General features: G+C 41.3%; 3 protein-coding genes across 3 annotated transcripts; 1 reads left to right on the top strand and 2 right to left on the bottom strand.

The window, feature by feature from the left end:
* The first annotated feature begins 464 nt into the window (after positions 1 to 464).
* LOC147181032 (purine nucleoside phosphorylase-like) lies at positions 465 to 9,556 on the top strand. Its single transcript, XM_086077213.1, has 6 exons — positions 465 to 682; positions 2,311 to 2,474; positions 2,548 to 2,651; positions 3,569 to 3,744; positions 5,201 to 5,391; positions 8,619 to 9,556. Exons 1-6 carry the CDS (start codon positions 669 to 671, stop codon positions 8,837 to 8,839), a joined length of 870 nt encoding a protein of 289 aa, XP_085933339.1. The 5' UTR covers positions 465 to 668; the 3' UTR covers positions 8,840 to 9,556.
* Positions 9,557 to 12,903: 3,347 nt separating this feature from the next.
* Positions 12,904 to 15,632, bottom strand: LOC147181031 (uncharacterized). Its single transcript, XM_086081826.1, has 4 exons — positions 15,298 to 15,632; positions 14,506 to 14,558; positions 14,127 to 14,217; positions 12,904 to 14,042 (listed from the first exon to the last, which is right to left on the bottom strand). The coding sequence occupies exons 1-4, from the start codon at positions 15,500 to 15,502 to the stop codon at positions 13,168 to 13,170; spliced, it is 1,224 nt and encodes a 407-aa protein (XP_085937952.1). The 5' UTR covers positions 15,503 to 15,632; the 3' UTR covers positions 12,904 to 13,167.
* A 687-nt stretch (positions 15,633 to 16,319) lies between these two features.
* LOC147181030 (uncharacterized) lies at positions 16,320 to 24,067 on the bottom strand. The gene is made up of 4 exons (XM_086058860.1): positions 23,610 to 24,067; positions 22,124 to 22,534; positions 21,346 to 21,987; positions 16,320 to 18,529 (listed from the first exon to the last, which is right to left on the bottom strand). The coding sequence occupies exons 1-4, from the start codon at positions 23,866 to 23,868 to the stop codon at positions 18,072 to 18,074; spliced, it is 1,770 nt and encodes a 589-aa protein (XP_085914986.1). The 5' UTR covers positions 23,869 to 24,067; the 3' UTR covers positions 16,320 to 18,071.
* Between the last annotated feature and the right edge of the window lie 3,933 nt (positions 24,068 to 28,000).

Genomic DNA, 28,000 nt, shown 5'->3' with positions numbered 1-28,000 from the left:
TGCGCAGAGACAAACGTCTCAGTTGCACGAGTCCACCGTGGCCTTCTTAAAAGCACTCGCAGCGCATCATTATAGGCCACCTGAAGCCTATACACACTAGCTTTTTTATAATAATGCCAAAGGTGAGCTGTGTGCAAAGGTATACCAAATAATTTAAACAGGAACAACTTCACATCATCAGAACATGCTCAGCAAGTTCGGCGTTGCCTTCATTAACAATCAGAAATCGAAATATTCTTACTAAAATAACTCTCTATAATTGTTTAAAATGTCCTCAAATTAATCCAAGATTATTTTCTAAATCAACACGACGTCACTGGAAAAAAAATAAGTAGGCTACACCAGAAGATTTGCCCGACATTTTTCCTTCCGACTGTTTCAAATTACGAGGGGCCTTTGAACGCAGCGTTCCCCGGCGCGCCTGCGTCATGACAACGACCCACCACCAGTGACGTATTTGGGGGCTGTGGCTGCCCAGTGGAAGTGGACGAGTGGGGTTGTCCCTGGTTGGCTGCGAGAGCGAAATCTTTAAAGGAGAGGAGGGTTCAACCCCCCTCCCCCCCAAAAAAAATCCCTCCGCATCATCACAGACGCTCACACCAGGCGAAGCCGCTCCACGCATCGGAAAGACCACCATCAGGATCAACACCTCCCGTATCTGCCTCAACATGGATGACAAATTGTGAGTTCTTCCTTAACCCACGCAGCATCATGCGCCACACGTGTAACCCTCCGCATCCGCTTGTCATTCCAATGTGATAAAGCGACGAAGTGGCGTCCCTGAACGCGTCACGCCGCGGACGTCCGGGTTTGATTCTGTCACGTCTGAGCCGAATTACCCGTCAGCCAAGTTTGACATTTGCCTAAAAAGCGGCGAAGCACGCTCAAGTTCATCTGCTAACAACGCACTTGAGGAGAACTTGGAGCTCATGTGGTCCTCCGTGACGTCATTTATGGTTTTCTGGAAACAGAGAGTCATAAAAGTACCTGAGAAAATGCTGAGACGTTCCGTCACCGCTCAGGCTCATTTCTCAGCATCGGGGTTTGAGGTGGTTTTTAATTAATGCTGAATAATGATGGATATCATTCATCGTTCTTTTCCAAACGTACTTAACATTTATCGATACTTTTTTGAAGATTAAAGGCATTAAAGAGTAATGACGTCACAGACACGAAACAAATCTCCAGATTGCTTTCCCCTGTTAAATTTTTGTTTTGGTTATTATTTTTTTATTTTCTTAATCACCGATTAAGGCTAACAATAGAACATGATATGCTAGGTTAGTTGTTTTAATGTGTTGTGATGTTGTGTTGTAATAAGCATAATAGCAGCACGAAACGATTAAAGTTAAGATTGTGACATGCTGCTACGCATCCCTGATATATACAAACAAACATTGGACGCGTTCTTGTGAGGAATAGCGACTGTGTAGTGTAACAGAATGTAAAATAAATAAAACGTGTTTAAAGGTGGTCTTTGGTGTCACCGGACAATAAAGTGAAAGATGAAAGCAAAAAGCTTAGTCCAAGATTAATAGTCATGCTTTGATGTCCATGTCATGGAAGCAAGTCTTCAATACAGTGCATGCATGATATGCCACTGCTATGTCTCATGAAAGTGGCGTACTTTGATTTTGATGTAATGGAAATGACATTTTCTAGTAAAAGTGAAATATATGCTGCTTTCAGCCATGCATGACTAAACTAAAAACATGACAATATATTGATTCACGAGCTGATATCTCTTCTTAAATGTCGAGCTGATATCTCTTCTTAAATGTCACCTTCGTATGAGGATGTGATTTTGTAAAAGTGCATCATATGCTGTTGCAATTGCTCTCTGATCTATATAAAAACAAATCATATAAAAAAGTGATATGCCTCACTGAACTATAAAAGACAAAAAAATAAGTTTTATGTATGGATAATTACTTTGATGTTGCCGTCATGGAAACAAGATTTTTTTTTTTTGTATAGACGGTGCATGATGTGCTGCTTGCAATGCCTCACTTATTAAGAAAATAGTAACACGTTGACCAAGTTGACACTTTGTGAATGATACTTTCAGGCTGCTGCGATAAGACGATACATTCTTTCATGATAGTGCAGGATATGCTGCTTGCCGCTATGCTAACTACAAGAAACAAAAGACACGTAGGACTGCTGGAAGTGGTGATTGAGAGTCATGATGACACATTGTGGGAGTAAGACTTCATTCAGGCGCTGCATTATTTGCTGCGATTAATTCCCCCCCCCCCCCCCTTTTTTTTATCAGTAGCAAATAACACTTCTTTTTTTTACCCCCTGCAGCGACGATGAGTATCAAGCGGCGGCCGACTGGCTGATGTCCAAGACGTCATCCCGGCCCACCGTGGGCATCGTGTGCGGTTCGGGTTTGGGCGGCCTGGGCGAAATGCTGAAGGAGCGCCAGGTGTTTAAGTACGCTGACATCCCCAACTTCCCGCAAAGCACAGGTACGGCGCCAAATGCGTGCAGCGTGTGTGTGCAGGTTTGGCTGACTGACTAATAACACGTGTCGTGTTTCAGTGCATGGGCACGCCGGCCAGCTGGTTTTTGGAACGTTGAAGGGAAAGGCATGCGTTTGCATGCAAGGCAGGTTCCACTTGTATGAGGGATACCCCGTACAGAAGGTCAGATGATGCATGTTACTCATATATTTACACATATAATTTGGGGGATTAAAAACAAAGGGGGGGTTTTATTTAAATAAATATATTTGTTTTGCTTTTTTGGGGGGACAAAAAAAAAGAATGTTTTTCAAGAAAAAGACATACTGCCCCCCAAAAAACAAATAAAATCAGGATAATCCCAGATTAAATGTTTTACTCCCAAGAGCTCCCCCCCCAGCCCCCAATATTTTATTTTTCACCAAAGTAAAAAGGAAGGAAGACTGAAGAAAAAAAAATTCTGGATATCATGAGATGTAATTCTTACCCCGCCCTCCTCCCTATGTTTTTTTGTAAATTATTATTATTATTATTTTTAGAAAGTATTTTTACTGCATTTTTTTTTAGATTGAATTAGTATCTATTTTTTTTAGGGGGAAATGTATTTTTGTTGAAAAATAAAATGATACTTAATGTGCATATTTTCAAGTTTTAAAATGAGAAAAACAATGTTTTAGAAATACGATATTTCTCCTTCACAAAATAAAAATAAAAAATAGCATTTATATTTTATATTAAATGTTTTTTTCCCCAAGAAAAGATTTATTTACATGAAGGCTACGTCAAGAAAAACAATGTATTTATTGAAGATAAACAAAATACTTTTTCTCAGCATTTTTTTTCTTGCAACTTTTTGAGGCTTTTTTTCCAATCTTTGTGTTACAAGCATAGTTTTTTTTTTCAGTAAAAAAAAAAGCCTTAATATATAATAATAAAGTTGTATGATAAACGTTTCCAATAAGAAGAAAAGTCTTGTTTTGTTGAGGATAGAAAAAAAAACTGTATATGATGTGTTTTGGTAGCCAGCACCAATGGCAAGCATATTGTACGTGGCACATCATAGTAACATGAAGCGTCGTACGGCCTCCTCCCTCCTGTAGGTGGCGCTGCCCATGCGGGTCTTCAAGCTGATCGGCGTGGAGATGGTGATCCTGACTAACGCAGCCGGCGGCCTCAACCAGGACTACAAGGTGGGCGACGTCATGATAATCAAAGACCACATCAACATGCCGGGATTCGCCGGAGTCAACCCGTTGGCGGGACCAAACTGCGACAGGTGACACAGCACGCAACAGCATCCATGGGTCCATTTCACAAAGCAGGTTCAACAAACTGAGACTAAGCCTGAACTGTGAGTTGACCTACCCTGAGATAGGAAACTCTGCATTTTCGGTTCCAGGACAGCTGATTTGAGACCGTTTGATCAACGCAGAGAAGTTTCACCTGGAGTTAAGCGCGTAAACCACCACCATAAAAAGACGGGTCACCATGGCAACGGCCGCCCTCTATTTCTTGTTTGTTTTTTACCCCTCTCGAAATGTCCATATTTATTTTTAGTTTTTGAATCTCGTTTTTTTATTTTTTTAAACATTTATTTATATATATATATATATATATATATATATATATATCATAAAAAACGCTCTGCTCTCACATTTATTTATTTCATGCTGTAGACGCGCTCTCGGGATGAAATATGATTCAAATAAGGGGGCGGTCCTAAGTGTGTCTTGGGTTGGACTCCGCCATAGCAAACTGCCTTTCAATGGTCGAGTGAGCGGGTCGACGAACAAGGAAGTCTCGCCGGCTTGCGTTGGAGAACTCCAGCAATGGACGACTATCTTAACCACTGTCACCACGATTTAGTTTAGTAGTCTAACAATATGCCCAATGTATAATACACAAACTCAGCACTGAACTAAAGCTAGCATTAACATAGCATTTATCATCCATTGATGCCATCACACAGGTAAGGTAAGGTATTTGTATTGTTTAAATACTGTACAGGGTGTAAATGTAAAAAACAAATAGAAATTAAAACAGGAATTTTCTGTTTTGGGAGCTTGGGAACGGATTAATTGCATTTACATTATTTCCTATGGGAAAAAAAATTTCGGAGGTTGAACAATTTGGACTTTGAACACTTCGCAGGAACGAATTATGTTCAAACTCCGAGGTACCACTATATATATATATATATATATAATATTTCCATTTATCTTTATTTTTATTTTGTAAAATGTTTTAATTATATATTTTAGATCCGTTTTTATTTTCACTTTTATTTATTTATTCATTTATTTTTCATTTTGGAAGTTGTGGTCCTCCATACTTGCTGTCGACTGAAGATGACATCACAGTTGCTCAGGTCTCAGCTAACAACCTATCGCGGCGTAGCTTCAGAAAACAGGTGAGCTTTGATGATGACATTTGAGCCCTGAGCAAGTGTGCTGTCATCTACAGTCGACAGCAGGTGGCAAAATGGCCGCCCCCTGAGATGGATAAAAATGTCTGGATTTTGCTTCATAACTCCACAAATGTAATATTAATCAGAATGTCATGTTTAGACTAGTGAGGTCACATATAACATATTATTGTCAAGAACTGTTTAAGGTTGACTTCCACTTTAATGTGTTTATACATATATTTATATACATACAGCAGGTTTTCACCTATTGTGTGTGATTGTGGAACGTATCTCTCTGATAAACGGGGTGACTGCCTGTGTCCAGGTTTGGCGTGCGCTTCCCCTGTATGTCCGACGCATACGACCGCGGGCTGCGCAAGCTGGCGCACGACGTGGCGGCCGAGCTGGACTTTTGTGACTTTGTGCGCGAGGGGGTCTACTGCGTCCTGGGGGGGCCGTCCTTCGAGACCATCGCTGAGTGCCGCATGTTACACCAGCTTGGGGCCGACGCCGTGGGTGAGTATGTATAATAACAGATTATAGATGGTTCAATTTTGTAATGTTCAACTGTGAACTTTAAAAAAAAAGAAAAAAAAAAGGGATGGTATATTGTTACGTTTGATGTTAAAAAAAATTGCTCGTATTTAAAAAATGGCTTGAAGCAATACATTTTTGTTACAATCTTAGATAGAGAGCATGCATTCATTTTAATCTAACACAAAATGCATTAGACGGGAAGTCAATCCCAAAATGTTCTTTACAATATGTTGCATGCAGCCACACTATTTTAATTAATATTGCGTTTGTGGAATATGAGTTAGGCAGCAAAATCCACTCACTTTTTTCCATCTGAGGGGGGCGGCCATTTTGCCACTTGCTGTCAACTCAAATTGACATCACGAAGCTGAGCTGTGATTGGTTGTCACCTTTGCCCTGATCAACTGTGATGTCATTTTAAAACTGATATTTTTTTTAAACGCCCCCTAAAATAGATTAAAAACAGGTAGATTTTGCTGCTTTATTCATAATCCTGGTTTAAATTCCTCTTTGACAAAATGAGCCACAATACCCAAAACCGGAAAATTAAAAATCACATTTGTTCCATTATTACTTCAAAGTAACAACTAATAACTTAAGTCATGGCTTTATTGCCACAATTGTGAAATAAAAAAATCTAAAAAAGTAACCCTACTAGTCTAAAGTTTCTAAAAACACACACACACATTATGATTAATTTATTGGATATGAATGACGCAGAAAAATCCACCCGTTTTTATCCATCTCAGGAGGCGGCCATTTTGCCACTTGCGAAAATCACATGACCAAACCGAGATAAGAGGTGAGCCGTGATTGGTGGTTACCTGCAGTGGTGTCGTCCAGGGTATACGCGGGTATACAGAGTATACCCACTTCTTTTTCAGTTAGTATTGAGCATATCCACTTCTAAATCCCCCCTGATGCATACCATTGAGCCATGGCCTACCCTAATTGGCTGGTAGCCCCTGCCTACACTGATTAGATTGGCTAACTTTTGGCATAAGAGGCAGAGTAGGGCGGGTTTTGTCAAGGAAAAGCAATCCTTCAAATACTCCCCCAAGCCACAGTAATGACCCAGAAATTTAGCTCAGGTGAACTGATTTGCCCCCCATGCACGGGATACTTGATTGCGATGTGGGTTCGATTTCCGGGGTGGATGCTGCCGGTTACACACTAACGACATGCTCTAGTTAAATTTTTATAGTATCTAGGCTGGTACTTGATTTTTAAGTAAGCCTACCGGTAAAGTCTGACCAGACTGTTTTTCACTATTTTTGTTCATTGTTCAAATTCCACAAATGCAATATTAATCAGAACGCCATGTTCAGACTAGTGGGGGCGCATAGAACAAATTATTGTAAAATTTTGACCTGGCTTCCCCTTTAATTTAGATAAATATTGATAACAGGATTGATCTAATCCAGTTTGGTGTTGCATTCAGGGACAGTCTGAAATCACAATGATCCTGCACTTGCTCGTGACTTCTATTACATTCATATACATTGTTGCAATATGCCTGGCGGAAAAAGAGCTGACGAGACTGAGGAGATAAAATCTTCTCTTGCAAAACTCAAAGAAATGGTCACCGAAATACTTGAAATGAAAAAGACCATCGAGCCACTTCTGCAGGAAATTCAGCAGTTGAAGCAAGAGACACAAGAAAAAGATTGACGCATTGTCGCCTTGGAACAAAAAGTAGATGATTTGGAACAGAATCCTCGTATCAACGATGAGACAGTTACAGGTATCCGGATTAAACTGCGGCGCGGCCTTCCCGGCGAGAGCTGCGGCCGGCACAAGTGCAGTTGATTCTGACCAAGCTTCAGCGAACGAGACTGGAACAGCAAGTAACAACTCGATTTAGAGATTTGGGATTAATTGTGGATCCAGCGCACATCCAGATGTGCTTTTCGCTTCCAACTGGGGGGGGACACGACCACCGGCAGTTCTGATCAGGTTTGTTGACAGGAAGAAAAAGATTGCTCTTTTGAGAGATAGCTACAAGCTTAAAGGTAAACATGTCTACGTCAACGAAAATCTCACAAAAACGAAATGCTGACATGGCCAGAAGGGCGCGACAATTGAGAAAGAATGGATTTACCGAGAACACGAGGACAAGACTGTCGGATCTTCATCCAAACAAAAGAAGACTCATCTTCTCAGAAGAAAATACGGATCGTGAAAAGAGTGGAAGAATTGACAGGAGTTTGAGAGCCAACAACTGCAATCAGTAGCTCACATCATTAGATTGTGGATTATGTCTTACCCAAATGAAATTATTGTAACATAAGACTAATTAACCCAAAACTGGAGCTGTTATGATTTGAATAATGTAAATATAGCATATGATTACTTGCTGGCACTGCCAAGGTTAACTCTTGTTTATACACCTGCATTGATAACATGTATTGCTGTTCTTGTAAGAATGTAAACATTGCCTGGCTCTATTTTTGTTTGGATATGTGATGTAACATGCAAGGCTGTCGTGACAAGGTTTTATTGTGGCTGCAATGTGTCTGCTGTAAATATTTACAAAGGGTTGGTAGACATGGTTCCCGGATGGAGCCGGCGGGTGGCCTGGGTGGGCGCTAAGAAGTGTCAAGATCTAAGCATCATCGGATGCTGGCAACAGCGGTGGGCCGCTGGCTGAACTGACCAGAATGGAGTGAACATTGGTGCTTACGCAATGGGCAGAATGCAAGCCGATGTACTCTTGTGTAAGCCACAACATGCGCGAAAGCTGATCCAAGGTCAGCGAAGACGCTACTGTTGAACGAGTATGCGCTCGCTTCGGCTGCTCGCCCGGTTGGGTGGGCCTGTTGGTGGCGTCCGGCCGGGAACCGATTTAGCAATTCCAAATGACTGGTACTAGCTGCAACTTACACACGGACATTACTCAAGATGAACTGAGCGAGGCGTGTGCAGACTTAAGTCGGGATTGATAAAGATATGAATCAATGGAGACGGGTTACTAATAAGCCATGGCTTCTACCCGTCAGCGATTCTTTCGGATGTCAATGTTGCAAATGATATGATGCGATCGATGTAATAATGTGTCCGAAAGGAAAAAATGAATAAAACAAAACAGAAGACCCTAAATTAGTAAAAAAAATGGTCTCCTAGACTGGTGATGCATTCAGGAACAATCGGAAATGAGTTTTATTCTCTCCACTGACTTGTATCTATGTTTCTGCATGTTGTCGCAGGCATGAGCACGGCGCACGAGGTGATCACGGCGCGTCACGCCGGCATGCGCTGCCTAGCCATGTCGCTCATCACCAACCGGGCGGTCATGGACTACGAGAGCCAGGCCAAAGCCAACCACGAGGAGGTCTTGGAGACGGGCCGGCAGCGGGCGGCGCAGCTCGAGCGTCTGGTCAGCACGCTGGTCGGCCGACTGGAGCTGTGCCACAACAAGTCGTCGTGAGGATTTTTCCGATACAAAAAAAACATTTTTTTTGCGGATATGTTCATCCTGGCAAATCCTTATTTACATTAAACGCCCCAAATTGGCTCTGTAGCATAACCTGGGATTCGTCACACCTGAAAACAAAGTCTGCGATTTTGATTCAAGGCTGCCATCAAGAAAATTTGCGACCAAATTTGAACCACGCAAAACTAAACAAGTGGATGAGTAAATTGCAAAGGATTTGCCTTTGTGGGTGGACAGAGCACGTCGGCAAAGCTTGTTTCTAGTGTAATATTAGCTTGCTAGCTAGCATACAGGGTTAATACATAATCGCACGCTCCTGCTCTTAGTCAGTATTGATGAAACATTTAACACTCCAGAGTCACGCTCTATTTCCTGCTGTGTAATGTTGTTTGGGGGGGGGGCACTAGAATTAAACTTATGCGCACTAGAATTAAACTTGAAATGCACTTGTTGACCTAACTCCAGAACCGATACACTCAGAAAAAGGGATTTTTGTTAGAGAAATGTAAAGTGTGACAGAATATTTATCTAAAGTATATTTAACTGGAGTGTTTATATGCTAATATTGCTATATAAAGAAGATATGATGATGTGTAGTGTGTGGATGGACCAAATCTTTGGGAACAAAAAAAAGTCTTATCAATTTCTTATGCAGACTCAGTTGATGTCCTCTGAACTATTTCTGCTATAAAATGACTTGTTCCTTTACAATCTTGAGTGTCCTGTGTCATTTAAGAATAAAGTAATAAAATCCACCTGTTTTTATCCATCATAGGGGCGGCCATTTTGCCACTTAACTCATTCACTGCCATTGACGCCTAATTTTTAATCTTTTGGGGTTTTTATTCGTGAGTTAACGAGTGAAGTCGCGATTAATTACAATTAATTGTAATCACCTGACGCCCCTAATTTTTAATCTTTTTTTAAGATAATCGCATGGTTTCACTAGTTAACTCACGATTAATCACAAATTTTATATCTGTTCTAAAAAAAATTCTAGGTTTTCATACTCTTGTTAACAAAAGTGGAAGAAAATATTAAACTAATAGAAATAGTTCAAATTGTTTTTTTTACGTTTATAGCCGTCAATGGCAGTGAATGAATTAAAAAGAAAAAAAATATTCAAAATTTGGGGTATCAGGCGTTTCAAATTTTAATCGTAATTAATCGCATGACTTTAATAGTTAACTCACGATTAATCACACATTTTATATCTGTTCTAAATGCACAATAAAAAAAAAAGTTTTTTATACTCTTGTTAACAAAAGTGGGAAAAAAATGTAAACTAATAGAAATAGTTCAAATGAATTTTTGACGTCAATGGCAGTGAATGATAGAAATAGTTCAAATGAATTTTTGACGTCAATGGCAGTGAATGGGTTAATGTTGACTGAAAATGACATCGCAGTTTCTCAGGGCTCGGGTAACGACCAATCGTGGCACAGCTTGTGAATGTCATGTGACCAAAAAAAACAGGTGAGCCGTGATTGGCCGTTGCTCTGAGCAACTTGTCATTTTCAGTTGACAGCGAGTGACAAAATGGATAAAAACGGGTTGATTTTGCTGCTTAATTCATATTGCACAAATGTAATATTAATCAGAAGGCTGTGTTTAGCCGACTTTGGGTGCTTACAACATACTGTAAAGAAAACAATTGGGTTGAACTTCCCTTTTAAGTTTAGGATACTAGACGCTATTTCCAGGAGGCTCGTCCTTCATCTTATCTCCCATTGGCCCGTTTTCCTTCTTTTTTTTCCCAACCCAAACAGCCCCTTCCCCCTTCCTCGTCTAACCAGATGGGAAAACTTTTTTCCGTGACATCAGGCGATACAGTGGCTGCCCGTACAAGGTCGTGACAAGTTTTATGAGCTCAACGTTTGCCTGGTGGCCACAGAAGAACATTTTCAGGTGTTTTCACTACATCTCATTTTGGCAAGCGCTTTGTACATCAGCTCTATCAAGAATTCAAATTATTTTTTTGCATGTGATGTCATCCACTCAAATCAGTGCCAGGAAACATGGCCATAACCATAGAACAGGAAATCGCACTCAGTACAGTATGTGTTAGCAATATAAAATCATTATATTACAATTGCAGGCATAAATTAATATTAGCAATTAGAGATTTCCTTGTATAAGAGTACACTTATTACGGTAATTTTTTTAATTTGAGCTGTATTGTATATACTGTACAGCTGGCGTCAGGCCAAAACCTTACAAGTCAAAATGTTGCTTTTTATTTTTAAAGATACAATTGGTGTGGGTCTAATTTTTACGAATTATTGAGTAAATAATTAAAAATGGCTTGCTCTCTTTGATGATACAATGTTAATGGTTGAACAAACATGACGTTTTTGGGAATATTCATTTATATATTGAGACCCACCTGTTAATTTTTGCATGTTATACTGAACATTTTAAAGAAAAGTCTTCAAGGCATTCAAAAACATACCTTGCTCTCTTTGATGATACAATGTTAATGGTTGAACAAACATGACGTTTTTGGGAATATTCATTTATATATTGAGACCCACCTGTTAATTTTTGCATGTTATACTGAACATTTTAAAGAAAAGTCTTCAAGGCATTCAAAAACATACTTAAAAACTTGAGTGACATGGATGATTTTTTTTTTTAAAGTTCTTATACTATATATTTTAAATCATGTATTATAATTTATGCCGTGGGTCAAACTGATCAGTTTTAAAGATAGGGTGTTATTTTTAAAAAAAAAAGTAATAATTTTTTCTTTTTATAGGTCATAATTTCCATCCGTTTTCTATGTGAAATGCAGATTATGGTACATGGATTCTTTTTAAGAAAATGAAAACAAAAAATACATATTTTTCTAGACAGAATTTTTTTTTTATGGCCTTACCCTTTCTTTCTAATTTAAAACGAAATCAAAACCTGACAACTAATTTTGGATTTCTTTTTGAACATTTCCCCATCAGTCCAAGAATGCTGTCTTGCATTAACTTGGGGGTTTTCTCACACACGCACACCCAAGTATGCAGAGAAAACATGCAGACAGACAGGCCTTGTTAGCAAGAGGAAGTCATTGAAACGGACTGTGTTGACTATTGAGCAGCCACGCCAGCATAAAAGTGCCAAACTGTCAGTGAAGGCAACACCAACGACACCGCATCCACATATACAACTATGCTCTACACGTAAACGTGCACAGTATATCAAAGTTATATTTGTTTGCTACATGCAGTGCAACTGTCAATTATTCACAACGCTTAACCACGTTCTTCTCCTTAGAATTCCACACACAGTAGCCAATAACGAAAACGTGTTTCCGTTGTTATTATGGGATGTTGTGTGTCGAATTTTGATGGGGAGAAAATGAATGAGGAAGCACTAGTGGTTAGCAAAACTGCCTCGTGGTTCAGATATTCTGGGTTTCAATGTGGGCTCCTACCTTCCTGTGTGGAGTTTGCATGTTGTATGTCTAGTTACCTGTTGAAGCTGCGGCAGTCAAACATTAGACTGCCTCCTGGTGGCAACTTCTAGAACACACTGAATGTTCCAGAAAACTGTGTACCGTCAAGTTACTGTATTTGTGAAATAGAGCCTTTGTGATGCTTTTTTGTTGTTCACATTTGAATTCAAATCCCTAACTCAAACTTCTAGCCAGTTTGAAGACCCAAATTTGAATAGCCCATATGAAACCAGGGATGTTCAATACCACTTTTTTTCCCCCAGACTGATAAGAGTATTATTCACTCTTTGAGGACTCACTGATACCGAGTACCGATACCTGTAGTACTTTTGATAAATAAAATTTCTGACAAAACATTTTGAACAAAACCTTACTGCCGATGTGTCAAATGGTCACGGTATAGCGCCGCCTACTGCTGAGGAGGACTTGGAAGTCAAAATAAATAAAATAAATAATAAAAATAAGATTGGTATTGGCCTGGTACTCACCCATTCCTATTTGAAACCCTAATCCCTGATTGAACCTTGTAAATAGTAATACTTTTATCACTACTCTAAAAGTATTTTCTAATGATGAGGCATACCCTAAATGCCACGACAACACACCAACGTGATCTTTTGAACAAGAATAATTTAATCAAAGGAGACGTCACAGAGGAAATTCCCCATGAAGAAGTCAAAACTTGAGTCATGCGGCTTTCCGTAAACTTGAGCTTCCGGCAACAGCAGACTGATGAGTCATTTACGTTCCTGTCAAAACTGTACGCTTACAGGAAAGGCAGTCAAATTCAATTTGGGGATTTAAAACGGCATTACTTCTTCTTGCATAGTCAAAAACAAAACTGTACAATGTAGCACCAAGCCGGCGAAGTGCGTTAGCCGTACGTGTGGATGACGCGGTGTCGTTTGAGGTGGTGCATGAGGATGAAGGTCTTGCCGCAATCGGCGCAGTTGTACGGCCGCTCGCCGCTGTGCGTGCGCTGGTGCACGCGCAGGCTGCTCTGCTGCGTGAAGCGCTTTCCGCACTGCAGGCAGCCGTACGGCTTCTCGCCGGTGTGCGTGCGGTGGTGGATGCTGAGGTGCGACGAGCACTGGAAGCCTTTCCCGCACACGGCGCACCAGAAGGCCCGCTTGCGCTTGTGGCTCTGCTGGTGCAGCTTGAACTGGTGCAAGCGCGAGAAGGTCTTGCCGCACTGCGCGCAGGCGAAGCCCCGCGGGAAGGGACGGTGGGTAGCAACGAAAGCGACCTGCGAGGCGGTCGCCGCCGGCACGTCCGACGGTTCGCCGACTTGGGGACGCCTCTGCGGATAGACCTGCTCCTTGCGCGGGTCCGACTGCGGTCTTGGTGGAAAGGCGTCCGAGTGTGGGTCTTTGAGGTACTCGCCGTCAAAAACGCCGTTACAGGACGGCTGCGACAACGCCGCCGATTTGCGCGGCTGCTCCGGGAAGGCGTCCGAGTACTCATCCACAACACTGGAAAAGTCCGGGAAAGCAGAGTCGATGTCGTCGCCGTCGATGATGGACGACCACAGCTGGTGGTCCCGCTCGTCCAGAGACAAGTCGGTCAGTTGGTTTTGCTTGGCGGCGCCCAGCTGGCAACCGTCCCGACCAAAACCACCCGACGCCGTCTCCTCTTTCTCCGTCTTGACAAGCATGTGGAGGCCGCTTACCTCAAAGTCTGACGCAGTCTTCTGCCGGTCGTCCTCGAACCTTTCGGACACGTTCGCGTACTGCAAAGATGAACCTGCCACTGCCCAGTACAGAAAAAAAAAAACAAGTTAGCATGTTAGCATTTAGCTCGAGTTTCACATCCAAAAGTGTGTTCCGTACTGACCAGGGCAGACGGGATTGCTGATCCACAGAACCTCATCCGGACCCTCTTCTTTGATGGTGAACGAAGCGTTGGCGTCTTCCACCTCAGGACACTTAACAGGACAAGATGGACCATTACAGTGAACTTCAAAATCCGAACTCTAGGTTGACACCAAACACAAAACACCATGTCGCAGCGCGCGTCTCACATGCTCTTTTTTGTTCAAAGGGGAACTACACGGGGGTCTCAGATGAGTAGAGAGGGGAGGGGTGAGCAGTTACACACGCGCCGCAGACAGAGAGATTCAGCCACTGTGCTAAATCCAGCATAGATGCCATTCTGCTATGTTAACACTGGTGTGAATTAACAAGACAGTGTGAAAGGGTTTCGTGTAACTCACTTTGATTCCTCTTGTAGGATGGGCAGCGCTTCCTCCGTCGTCTACCAAGTTTTCTGGACACAAGAAAAGCAATTTATTTGGCATGTTTTGGTAAACATTTTTTTGGTAAATGCTAATATGCCGCCTTAGAAGTAGCAGGCTTCATATGTTGTCTGGCATGTTAACTTATACAGTGCTACGACCTTAATTACTACACAGTCGTCCCCTTAATTAGAGAGACTTTAAAACCCTATCCAAAGTTTGGATCCCAAAACTTGGGTCTAAATACCCTACTTTGACATTGTAACCTGAAATCCTTACCCTGGCTCAAAACTTTTGTTTGAAACGTTAACCCAAATCCCAATTAAAAACGCAAACCTAGACTTGAAACCCTATTTTGAAACCACAATCCTGGTTTAAAAGCCTAATTTGAAACCACGCATAAACCAGGCTTAAAACTTTACTTTGAACCCCAACCCTGCATAATTGATAAAACCAACCCTTGTTTGGAAAACCTAAACTACTCTTGAACCTTTTTTTTTTTTAAATAAGACTCAAAACCCTCATTTAAAACCCTAACCCTTGCTTTATAACCCTGACTTGAATGCCTTGTTTTGTTTATACAGTAACCCAGTCTCGAAACCCTCATTTGAAAACGTAAACCTAACTTGAAACCCTCCTTTGACACCCTAACCCCATCTTGAAACCCCCATTTGATACCCTAACCGTGTTTTGTGGTATTCTTGTAGTGCTTCCGTGAATACAATTTCTTTCACATCAAGGAGTCGTCGTCCTCATTCTGGTGTTCCTTACCGAAAACTCGCTGCATCTGCGCGTTTTTATTCTCCACCGCTAGCAGCTTCCTCTTCAACATCTCGTTCTCGCTCTGCTTCCGCGAGATTTCCAAGTGCAGGAAGGCGCTATTGTCATCGACCAGCTTGCTGATTTCGGCCACCGCCGCCTTCACCAAAACCTCCATGATGGACGAAAGCTGCGTTTGAAAAGCGACGCACGCCATGTTTCCTTACACGCTACAAGCACACTCACATGAGAAAAAAAGACAATAAATGTGTGCTTTTAAAGCTAGACGTTGTTTAAATGGCACGAGGATGCTGTGGAAAATGTTCCATCCCGAATAACACGTTCACTTCCGCAAGGGGGAGGGGCTTAGCGTAACCGAGCCACTAAACGCCCATGACGTTTGTAAAAACGTAATGACGCATTTCCTTGTGTGTTACGTAAACAGGAGTTGACGTTTAAAAATAATAAATAGTTTATGTTTTTATGTTGACGCAGTGACGAATTTGACCACATATAACAATAAATATTAAGGAGTAAAAGATGGATGGATGGGGGAAAATTATCATAAATGTGACTAAACTACCTACCATACCAAAGTGCATTTTTAATATATAGGAAGAAAAAAATTTAAGTTGAGGACAAGCAGTACAGCAAATAGTTGCTCAAATTTAATTTATTATTTTTAAAATACCGTAGAAACATCAATCTTTTGATTCTTTTTTAATATCACCCAGTGCGCTGGACTGACTTTAGTAGAAGTAGAAAGTAGAAAAGTAAGTAGTTCACAATCAACTTTCAAACTTAATAGGCTACTCACATCTACTCATTTTCACTAAATTGGTAAATAATCAATTAAAATGTTAACTACTTAAAATATAGGTGATGAAGCATTTTAGTTATTGTAAATGTGTATCAGCAAAATCCAGAATAAACTTAAATCATATATTCATAGCTGCTGATTATAATGGCAGTTTAACTTCCTTTTTTTTAAATCATCATTTTTGTTTGACTGTTCAGACCACACAATGACACACTTGACCAATCCAATTTGCTTTTAATCGTCTACATAAACAAACAAACAAACAAAAACTCATGAGCACACAGTTAAAGGTGACATCAATAAAACAAAACGTAATCAGAACTCCAGCTTGTGGTTCTCGTATGAAACGGCAGTCATTTGTATGGAAGCATCAACATTAGCCAGCTTAATGGTCATTCAAATTAATTTTTAAGAAAACTGTAAAAACACAAACAGCTTTGGTCTTGAACTCTTCAAACAAACATGAATTAAACAACACAACAATAACATATTTACATGTTTTAACACCATTAAGCGCTAAGAAAAAGCCATTGCAATCACATTTAATACTTTTCCTCAAACTATTTCCTTAAAAAAAAAATACTGGCTCAATTACACACAATTAAATGAAATACAACCACTTCTCCATAACATTTTGCATGAGTGACCGCAGCAAGGCCACCATTTTGTGAATTGCTTTAAACTTTGTGAAGTTTCTGGTAGGGACACAATTCAACATGTAAAAAGTACACGCACGCTTAGTTTGAAATATGTTGAACGCTAAATTCTTGAGGTAGCTCGAAGGTAGCGTGAAAGTAATTTCCAACCGAAGTTTTGTTCTTGTTGGTTTTAACTGTGCAATAGTTTGAGTCATTTGTAAGTGGATTTTTTTCGACTCATTCAGTTGTTTTCTGTTGTGCAAGGCTTAAGCCACAAAATGGATTTGTTTATGTGCCACAGACTCTTTTCGAGTGTGGATTAATGTGATTGTGTGTGAATTTTGAACAATTGTGTTGATTTCTATTGTGCAAGGTGGCCCTTTCCACAAGCCAGTAAGAGATATATATCGTGATTTGTTAATGCTTTTCCTAATAGTGTGTAGTGATTTTTTTTTAAATAGCTGTATTGTGACTTTTATGATATATGATATGTACTACTGTGGATTATTTTGCATTATGTATCATTTGAATAACATCAAAGCGCACTAGGGCTCGCTCACAACACACTTTTTCTGGGTTTAGGCGACTGATTTCAATTTCAGTCGACAGCAAAGGGCGGTATGAGGCCAAAATGGCAGCCCCCTGAAATCATTGAAAACAGTCATTTTAAATTGGCAGTTTCTACGAGCTGTACACTGACAACTTTTCATTGTGTCAGTGTCATTTCTTCAGTGTTGTCCCATGGAAAGAATGAAATATCTGTAATCACTTTTGTGAGATACGGTACATGAGAGGTGCAGGCCTGGTGAGTGACGTGGGCGTCAACAAGTGTTGAGTGACGGGATGCGAGTTGTAGCGATCGGCAGCTCAATTGTTCCCAAACACGTATAGATATGTTCTATTTTTAAAAGTTTTAAGTGTTAAGACGTATTTATACGTTTAAAAAAAATGTTTCTTCAATGCTAGAGCTTTGATGCAGCCTCTGAACTGCAGAGAACGGTTGAATAAATGGTAGTAATTACAAAAATGGGCCAGCAGTTGGCAGCAAAGTATAAGAGATCAACTAGGGCCATGTTGAAAAAAGCTAATTTACCCACAGTTTTAAACAGATTTGTGAATAATGATAAAACTTAGCTACATTTTAATGCTAATTGCTGCCAAATGAAAAAAGTTGCTTCAGTGAAAATGGCTGCGAGTGAATGAGTTAAGTGTTTTTTTTCTCTACCGTTTGTTCAACGAAGCGATTGAAAGTGCAGCGCCAGTCCCGCAACGATTTTCACGGGCAAAATTGAAAGAAATGAGCTCAAAGACGCACAAAAACCTTGATTCTACTGGTGGACTGTCATGTGCAGCTGCAGTTTGTCGGCGTGGTCGAAGCCCCGACCGCAGACGTCGCACTTGAACATCGCTTCGCTTTTGCACTGGTGCCTCTCGAAAAGAACGAACGAATCGAAACTCTGCCCGCAGGACGAACAGATGTAGCAGTTCTGAGACGAGTCCGAGGACGGCAGCTGACCGAAGTCCAGGATGGTCCCGTCCTCGTGCGTCGCCATCCCCGCCTGCGAGAACGGATCCAGCATATCCAGCTCACCGTTGGCGGCGTAATCCCGCCACTCGCTGGTGTCTAAATAGGCGTCGCTCTCGCCCACCTCCGCGTATGGGCGACCGCTCAGCGGGTCGGCCAAAGTCGCCGGTCTGAGCGGGGGATCGGTCGCCGGTTCCTGCGGGTGAGTGTCTGGCATGGGGCACATGAGGGGATGTGGCCCCTGTGCTTCCTCGGTCTTGTCTGGAAACAAGAAGAAATACAACACAATTAAATGAACCATTTTTTTTCTCTTTTTGTGGATTATTTCTATTCTGCAAAGTAGCGGTTTGTCAAGAATAACTGACAAAAGGTGATCACATTAGTCATGACATGATTTTTTTGTGTGCTTGCATGTGATGAGGACTTTTAGGGCCCGACAGATATACAGTACATTTTGTTAATACTGATGCGGAATTTGATATTTGGGAGAATAAAATTGTGATAACGGATTAATTGGCCGATTAATGAAGAAAATATTTATAATAAATAAAATAAAAAATGTTGGTCAAACAAATGTTCATACCACTTTTTTTAGACTGATACCAATACTCAACTCTTGATACCAGTTATGATACCATCTGTACATAAAATTCCCCCCCAAAAACATGACAGATCATTTTAAAGACCTATAAATCCCAATATAGTAATGAAATTGATGGCACTTTTCTATGCCTTTAATTTCTCATTTCTAGTCCCTGATTGTAAAACGGCCACTCGAGTGTCACGACTCGTACCGATACCTTAAAATAAGGCTCGCCCATCCCTAATATTTTTATACTTTATAATTTCCTAAAATTAAGAAATGTTTGATCAGACTTTTTTTCTAGACCAATACCAGTATGAGTAATTAACTCTTGAGTAGTGTCCGATACCACTAGTATTTTTGATACATGAATCCCCCCCCCCAAAAACAAAACAATGACAGATAATTTTAAATTAACATATATATCAGGCATGTGATTTGACCAAAGTGAAATTATCTGAAAATTTAGCCGGGGGTCTGGGGGCCGCAGGCACCCAGCTAGGTACAGGGCAGCGCCCTGGTGGGGGGGCCAGGGGGGCGAAGCCCCCCGTAGCTCATGGGTTTTCCGTGATTTTAAGTACTTTCAATGCACTCAGATGACAAAGAAATAGACAAAACAACAGCATAAATTTCCAATGTATATTGAACTATCCCATATAAAATTGCAGTTTTAGTCAACTCAAAATCAGTCACATTCAAAAATTATTTATGTCATAAATAATGTTTTTCTATTTTTTGCTCATTAAAACATTCAACATATTTACAGGAATATACAAGTGTTCATTCTTGAGCACAATCCATTCACATGACACAAACACTACTTCCTCCTAGACTTCATTGCTTTGGAATGGGTCTTTCTAGCCTGCTTCTGTGCAGCTTTGATGGTTCTTCTTGAGGCAGCCTTGCTCATTTGGGTGTCTTGTTTCACAGCAAGTTCTGTTCGTTTTGCAGACAATATAGCTGCTTCTGCATCCTTCTCCTCCCTGTACCTTTTGGAGGATGTCCTCAGATTTAGGCACAGTTTGGACTGCACAGGATCCATCAGAATGTCTTTCCTGCCAAAATGGCTGACAGAGGTGGTCTTTCTTGCTCTTAGGGCATATTTCACAGTCTGAATAGAACTGTATGTGGCTATGTCCATTCTGCATGCTCTGGGGTTCAGGACATCACCCATGACACTGAAAGCCCCCTCTACTTGAGGCCCATGGAAGCAACTCATGAGAGCCTTCACCATCTTGGCCAAGGTTGGGTATCTTCCAACAGCAAAGACTTGAGCCCACCAACGATCCAGTGCAATTGCCTTCCCCTCTGAGTCCAAAGGTGTTGGCAACTCACTGTCCAACTGGTATTCTCTCACCTCGAGATCATAGTTCCCCAGCTCTGACTCATCAAGGACATTGGTGACCAACGATGACAGCTTCTTCAGTAGGACTTTCAAGAGCTTTGAAACCTCTCCCACCATAGTCAATGGTATCACGGCACCAAATGCAAAGCGCTTTCCCGGCACGATCGATCTTCCGAATGAAGTCACTGAACAAATTCATCACAGTCTTCTTTCCAACATTTGTCGATATATCCTTCTCTAACCAGTCCCAGCGAAACTTGTTTTTTACGAGTTTGTCAATTTCCTTAACTCGCGGAGCATCTTTGCGTTCGATCACGGACATCTTTCTTTAAACACTCGGCAAAAACGTGTGCGAAATGAACAACGGCATACTCTTATACCTTTATAACAAGCGCGTTTATTGCTCAACAAACAATGGCATACTCCTTGCCTTTATAACAAGCGCGTTTATTGGTCTACAAACAATGGCATACTCCTATGCCTTTATAACAAGCGCTCTTATTGGTCAACACGGAGACTTCCGCCAATCGCAAGATCGGTTTCATTTCAGTTGCGGAAACACTAAAACGGAATGCTGTAGAGAGACGAAATCGGATTTTTTTTTTTTTTTTTTTTTGGGGGGGGAGATAAAAAAAGCGGAATTCCGCGAATTAGCGGAAAAATCACATGCCTGATATATATATATAATTCAGTATTATTCCTTAAAATTGCATGACATAACTGTTAATGGCAATTTTCTATTATTTTCATTTCTAGTACATGATGACAAAACGGCCACAAGAGGGTGATATTGGTATCGGTCACAAGTACGATACTTTTAAATAAGGCCTGGTATCAGCCCGATGCCTGATATCCGTACTTGCCCATCCCTATTTAAAATGTTTGTTTGAATGTCATTATATTTGTCTTGTGTTGTAATGTGTTAATGTAAAAAAACAAAAACAAAAATCAGCAAAAAAAGTGATTTTTTTTTTCCTTTAGATTTTTTGCTGATTTGAAAAGCTACAATATATGCCACTTAAATTGGCCAGCTGAAGAATTGGTTAGCCGGCTTTTGACTGTGGCTTATTTGTAGTTTTCGAGTTTCCTGATTTTAGCCACTGTTGTTTATTTCTATTGTGCACGGTATCTGCTTGTGATGAGTCGTACCGTTCCTGTGCGTCTTCATGTGGCACTTGAGGCTGGACTTCTGGTTGAAGCATCGTCCGCAGATGTGGCACCCGTAGGGCTTCTCGCCCGTGTGGATGCGCAAGTGTCGCTCCAGGTGGCCGGCGCGCACAAACATCTTCCCGCAGTACGAGCAGAAGAAACACTTCTTGGGCCGGGAGCCCTGATAAAAGGAGCCCGTGCCGTTTCGGGGGCGGGCGCACGGCTCCCACAGCGGCCCTCGGGGGCCGACGGCGGCGCGGGGGTACGCCATCTGCGGTGACATCATGTTGTTGTTTTCTCCGAAATGCTTTCCGGGGAAGGCGAAGGTGCTGCAAGAGGCCTCGGCGTGAGGCGGGATAAACTGAGTTCCCGCCAGGACCGCCGCGCCGTTCTGCGGCGACCGATCGTTTGTCCCGTCACGTAAACTGGGCGACTCCTGCTTGTCCGCCGCTTCCCTTTCGGGCTGCGTCACGCTCTCCTCGACGGGCTCAGACTTGACCGTCGGCGTGCGGGATGGTTCGGGACGGTTGGCGGAAATACGCTCAGTTGCCGCCCTGATGTCGCCCTCTGCTGGAACACGGGTGTCGGTGCTCGGGTGCTCCGTTCGGGGGTGTTGGATGTCGGCTGGTACCGACTGAAGACCTGGAAGGACAGGTCGCTGACTTGAGACTTAAAGGAGAACTCAAGGCAAAAGAATTGACAAGTAAATAAGAAGTAATTAGTAAAGTAACTAAGTTACTTTTTCAAAGTAACTGTGGCATCACTGCTTGTGACTTACATCTCTGGTGGATCTTGGTGTGTTCCTTCAGGCTGCATTTCTGGTTGAAGCGTCTCCCGCAAACGTCGCAGCGGAACGGCTTTTCTCCCGTGTGGATCCTCTTGTGCCGCTCCAGGTTCCCGGAATGCTCAAAACATTTCCCGCAGAAGGGGCAGGAGAACCCCCGCTTGAACAGCAGCCGGTTGACCATCCGCCGCCGCATGCTGCTGTACAAGTGGCGGTGGGCCCCGCGGCCGGCAGCTCCCGCCTGCCGGGTGTCCCCCGGAACATCAGTCAGGTTTTCACGCGGTCTTTCCGTCGGTGGTCCTGGTTGGTCGCATACCGCCTGTTCCACGGGTTCGCGCTTCACCGCCACCTCCACGTCGAGAAAGTCGCTTTGGAGCTTTTCGGGCCTCCTAGCCTCAGCGACGCCTGTGGACGGACAAGGAGAAGCCCCTTTCACACAAACATCCTGAAAATGTGTGCCGCCGCTCCAAAATATGGGCCGCTGCTTTTTCGAACCAGCAAAAAAAAAAAGAAAACTCCTTCAGGCTCCGGGAACCAATTACTTCTTTAACGTTTGCATTCGGACCTCTTTCATATCACAACCAGTGCCCCAAACATACAATAAAAAAATACAATGTGTAGAACGTCTAGAAGGGTGTAGAAAAAATTTATATTTTTGAAAAAAAATGTATATAGTAGATAATAAATTAATTGCAGAATATTGGGGGGGGGGGGCTAAGAGAGGGGATTAATCTGTCCTAGGACGCTTTAACCCCTGGGTTAAAGTGTCGGGAGAGTCAATCTGTCCTGTCATACCGTAAAGAAGTCCACTCCCCCTTTGTAATTCTTTGTGTGGCATGGTTGCTGCCACCTTCCTCAAAGTTGCTTAATGCCAGTAAAAGCGATACAGACCCCGTCAGGTCATGACAAAAGTACCATTCAATTAGCTGTAAATCGATGTTAAACCTTTTTGATTAAGAGGAAAACATGTAACACCCATAAAATCCAAAATATTAGGGTGATTGTTTTGATATTTTTAGAGAGTGATCTGGGCATAAGTAGAGGTGTGGACATAAATTATGGTGGCGATTAGTTGCAGTTTTCTAACATGGGAGGGGAAAGCTTAATACCTATAAAATCCAAAATGCTGTTGCGATTGTTTTGATATTTTCAGAGGTTTTAGTGGGCATAAGTACAGATGTGCATGTAAATTTTGGTGGCGAATGGTCATAGTTTTCTAACATTGAGGTTGTTGGGGTTTGTTTTTTTACATTGAGCGTTTTTAGACTGTCCCGTCTTTGATACTTACCAGAAAGGTTCATGTTTACAAAAACTCGTGTGTACGCTTCATTTGACTGCCATTGGCTAAATATACAACCATTTGGGAAAAACAAGTGAAACGTTAAATGGTCCGCGTGGAAAGACGAAGAACAACAACAGCATCATCAAACGAAGCCACGCCGAGTGGGGTGCACTCCAACCCGGGTCCAAGCCTACCCACCTCGGGGTTGGGGCTGCTGTTGTTGCTGCTGCTGCGCTTCCCGCAGGCTGTCCGCCGTGCGGTGGGCGGCTCTCAGCTCGGCGTGCAGCACCTCCACGCTGCTCCTCAGCCGCCGAATCTCGTGTTCCCGCTGGGTCACCTCCAGGCGTAGGACCACCATGCCATCCTCCACCACTTTGGTTATCTGCGCCGCGGCGGCGTTGCACAGGGCGGTGATGATGGAGCCGATCTGACTGTGGAGAGCGGCGCCGCTCGACATGATGATGGCGAGAGGGGCCAGGGAAACAATAGCTGGGGTCTGGGGGGAAGGTTACACTTGGGCGGGGTGGTTTAATTAGTTCGGCGTGGGCATCTTGCGTGATCCTGTTTTGTGTTAGCTAACTAGCTATTTGGTTGTAGTGTAAACACAAATGTAGCTTGGGCCGGAAATCGTGGTGAACGTAGTACCGTAAAGCAGCTGAAAACGACGTAAAACTGGATGATGAAAATAACCGCGTCGACCGGAAATCATGCAGCGAGTAGTCGGCAACGCGCACTCGTTTTATTCTACTACTACTATTACTCCTACTACTACTACTACTACTACTACTACTACTAATAATAATAATAATAATAAACTTTACTTTACAGTACAATAAAAAAGTAGACTGTCAAACCTCTTAACCTGAGGAAGATGGGGGGTCATTTTTGAATAAAGTTTTAAATTGCACATCCATTACAGTACGTGGTCTCATTTATTGTTTTATTGATGCACGTCAAATCTTTTCTGTTACAGACTTTAAAAAAAAACAAAGACAGACCTATTGGTTGTAAGTTGATTTATATTTTTCTTTTTTTCTTTTTAACCATTTCAATAATGATGTGAACTAGACTAAGTGCAACTTCTACAGAAATTGCATGGGAATGCTAATAGCTGAATGCTAAGATGAATGCTTTTGAAGTAAATTGAAAGATAAATTATGTGAAAATGACAAAGTACTAATTGTAGTTGAAAGTTGTATGAATAAAAAGAACACTTGAACCCGGGAGGTGGGTATTTTTTAAGCAAGTTGAAATTTATATGGAAAAGTGTTATCTGAAAGTACCCTCCATTCATTTAGATGAAAAAGTGGAACTTATGATATCCAATTGAAAAATGCAAAAACAAATTCAGTCAATAGGGCCACCTAAGCATCCAATGATTTAGATGGAAAAGTGGAACTATGATAGTAAGTTGGTTAGCATGTAATCACTTAGCATCATTTCCATTGACACATTTGTAATGTATAGTAAGAGGTGGGATTTGAACCCACAACCTCCTAGTTACTGGACAATGCATTCTACCCACTGAGCAGTACCAGACAGCTGGTGATGATGATGAGTTGTATGTATGGAAGTGGCCGTGGAAAGTGGAACTTAGAAAACGTCCAATGTCAGCCCTATTGAAAATGAATGGGAAAAGGTTGATATGCAACGTTAAATTGTGCATATACTGTCAGTAATGTGGAATCAGACGATAAATACCCCGCAAGCCGTGAATTTTTGAAGCAAATTGAAATTTGAACGGTGAGGAGAATAAAAATCACAATAACATACGTGGAAATGCTTCCAGTATTGTCTTGCTTGTTTTTACAAACAAGACATCAAAATATGTGATTGTTTATTAGTCTCATTGCTTTTGGCCCCTTAAAAAGTGGGTGGCAAATTTACCAACTGTTGTCATTCCTACACTGTTCACCTGACTTAGAAGGAAATACCTTCAAATTCAAGCAACAACAAAAAAAAATCTGCAGTTAAAACACATCTTGCTTCATTTCTAATATGTTGTGTGTGGTGTTTAGGGTAAAAACAGATTAGAATTGTGTCGATGTCCCAATATTTATGGACCTGACTGTAGAAGTGTGTGTTTTTTTCTCCCAAAACTTTCAAACTAAACTTTAAATATGACATAACTAAATGATACAAATTTTAAAGGGGAATAAGTCAATCTAAAACATTTCTTTACAGCAATATGTTCAATGCAGCCCCACTCGTCCAAACACAGTATTCTGATTAATATTGCGTTTGTGGAATGTGAGTGAGTTAAGCAGCAAAATCAATTCATCTCAGTGGCAGCCATTTTGCCACTTGCTGTAGTCTGTTGACTGAAAATTACATCACAGTTGCTCAGGGCTCAGATAACAAGTACAACCAATCATGGCTCAGCTTCAGAAAACAGGTGAACCGCGATTGGTCATTATCTTGACCCTGGGCAACTGTGATGTCATTTCCAGTCAACAGCAAGCGACAAAATGGCCGCCCCCTGAGATGGTAGGGTTCTAAATTAACATCCGCCATCCCCACCAAATACAGGTTGGAATTCATTTTCATTCATTCAACAGGCACGAGCATGGTCTGTGTTTAGGAGCTTAACTCATTCACTGCCATTGACGGCTATAGACGTCAAAAATTCATTAGAACTATTTCTATTCGTTTAAAAAAAAATCCACTTTTGTTAACAAAAGAATGAAAACCTAGATTTTTTAAAAAAAATACAGATATAAAATGTGTGATTAATTGTGAGTTAACTATTGAAGTCATGCAATTAATTACAATAATAAAAAAATTAACTGCCTGATGTGATGTAAAGATTATTAAAAATTCGGGGTGTCAGGCGATTAAAATTTGTAATCATAATTAATCACATGACTTCACTAGTTAACTCACAATTAATCACAAATTGTATATCTGTTCTAAATGTACAATTAAAAAAATATAGGTTTTCATACTTTTGTTAACAAAAGTAGAAAAAATGTTAAACTAATAGAAATCAATTTTTGACGTCTATAGCCGTCAATGGCAGTGAATGAGTTAATGGCAGACGGGATGAAGGACTTTTGACTGTCTAAGTTTTGCTTTAGGGCACATTTCTGCCCAAAAGTGTAAGAGAAAATTATTTTGATAAGACACGATCTTTTTAAATAATAATTATTTTTACCCTGTTATCTAAACAAATTGTGCCCGAGTCCCTCGAGTGAGTTCTAATCATTTTGGAGCACACTTTGACAGTGCCGTTTTAATTAAGCTGTTTTTGTCTTTTCTAAAGATAAAGGAAAATGTTTAAAGGCTTTAAATAAAAGTGTCATTAAAAAAAATTGCGCAAGGGTGTGTCACAGACATTCAAGTAATGAAGTTTCTGTTGACTTTGTTTGACAATCAGCTCAATTTTAGCTTTGAGTTCAAACACAGTTTCAAGGTATTTGTAAGATTCAATAACTTGCACCATTTATTGATGAATGATGATCCCTCCAATATAAATCAATTGGATATATGCCTTTATTTCACTTCAGTTATTTATATGTGCTGCAATCTTTTGTTGTTTTTGTGTGCGTGTTGTTTAACAAAAGCTCTGTGTGCCTTGAACTGTTAAATAAAGTTTTGTTTTTTTAATGAAACAAAATGGCTTGCTCATCTCTTTTCAATGAGTGTTACCGAAGGCATGTTACGCTTATATACATTTTTAAACATGTCTTCCTAAAAGCCTGAACTGAACCAACTCCTGAAATGCCGTCTGTCCGGTCGCTGTCAATTCTCGCAAACCGCGCTCGGCCTCCAAAAATATTCCCTTACTGGACTTGATTGAGCTCACCGTTCCGCACGCTCGTGACGTGCAGAGCGAGATTTACTGCACAATACCCCTTTGTTGCGTTTGGATCAAGTTTTTCTTGTTTCCCAAAACTATGTACTGTATTAAGTTTCACATGGTGTACTCACACTGGAGTCCAACGTGTTCATCTTTAATCACATGGGGTACATTTGTGGTTTTTGATTTTGACATAAAGGCGTACGTTGGGTCCGTAAAGAAAATTGTCTTTGCTGTTCACAAAACCATACGTTAGGTTCACTGACGTCTTTTGTGCTAACACAACACATATTTTAGGTTCATTGAAGACTGAAGTTTTTGATCTTTAAAGACGCTAAATTGAAATCGATGTTTAAAAAACATGTTAGACTCAAAAACTGTCTTTGATGTCCACGGGTTCATTGAGGGCAAAAACGTGTCTGATGAAAAACGCGCACGCTTGAAGGCAAACTGTTCTTGGTGTATTTGTGAGTGTGCAAGCTTGTCTTGTCTGTGCCAGTTCTATGATTGACAGGCCCCGAAGTCCAGGGTCTCCCGCCTCTCACCGTCAGCTGATCTGACATGTTTAGATTTTTATGGGCTTAGCTCACATTGTATTCCATGACACAATTTGTGACACATGATACACGAATTTGGAGTTTGGAAGACTTTTTTTAAAATGACGCGTCCGACTGACGCAACTCGCTCATCAACTTCCTTCTCGGTTAACGTAAAAGGGATGTGAGATGACTTGGCATTGTTGAGTTCTTTTTTTACGTGTGAGTCACCCCACCTTGCCATTAAGGTTTTA

The sequence above is a fragment of the Leptonotus elevatus genome, chromosome 1 (assembly GCF_054856555.1).
Source record: "Leptonotus elevatus isolate MCC_2025b chromosome 1, RoL_Lele_1.0, whole genome shotgun sequence".
NCBI lineage: Eukaryota > Metazoa > Chordata > Actinopteri > Syngnathiformes > Syngnathidae > Leptonotus > Leptonotus elevatus.
Note: the sequence above shows the minus strand (reverse complement) of the source record. Positions and strands in the feature narration are given on the sequence as shown.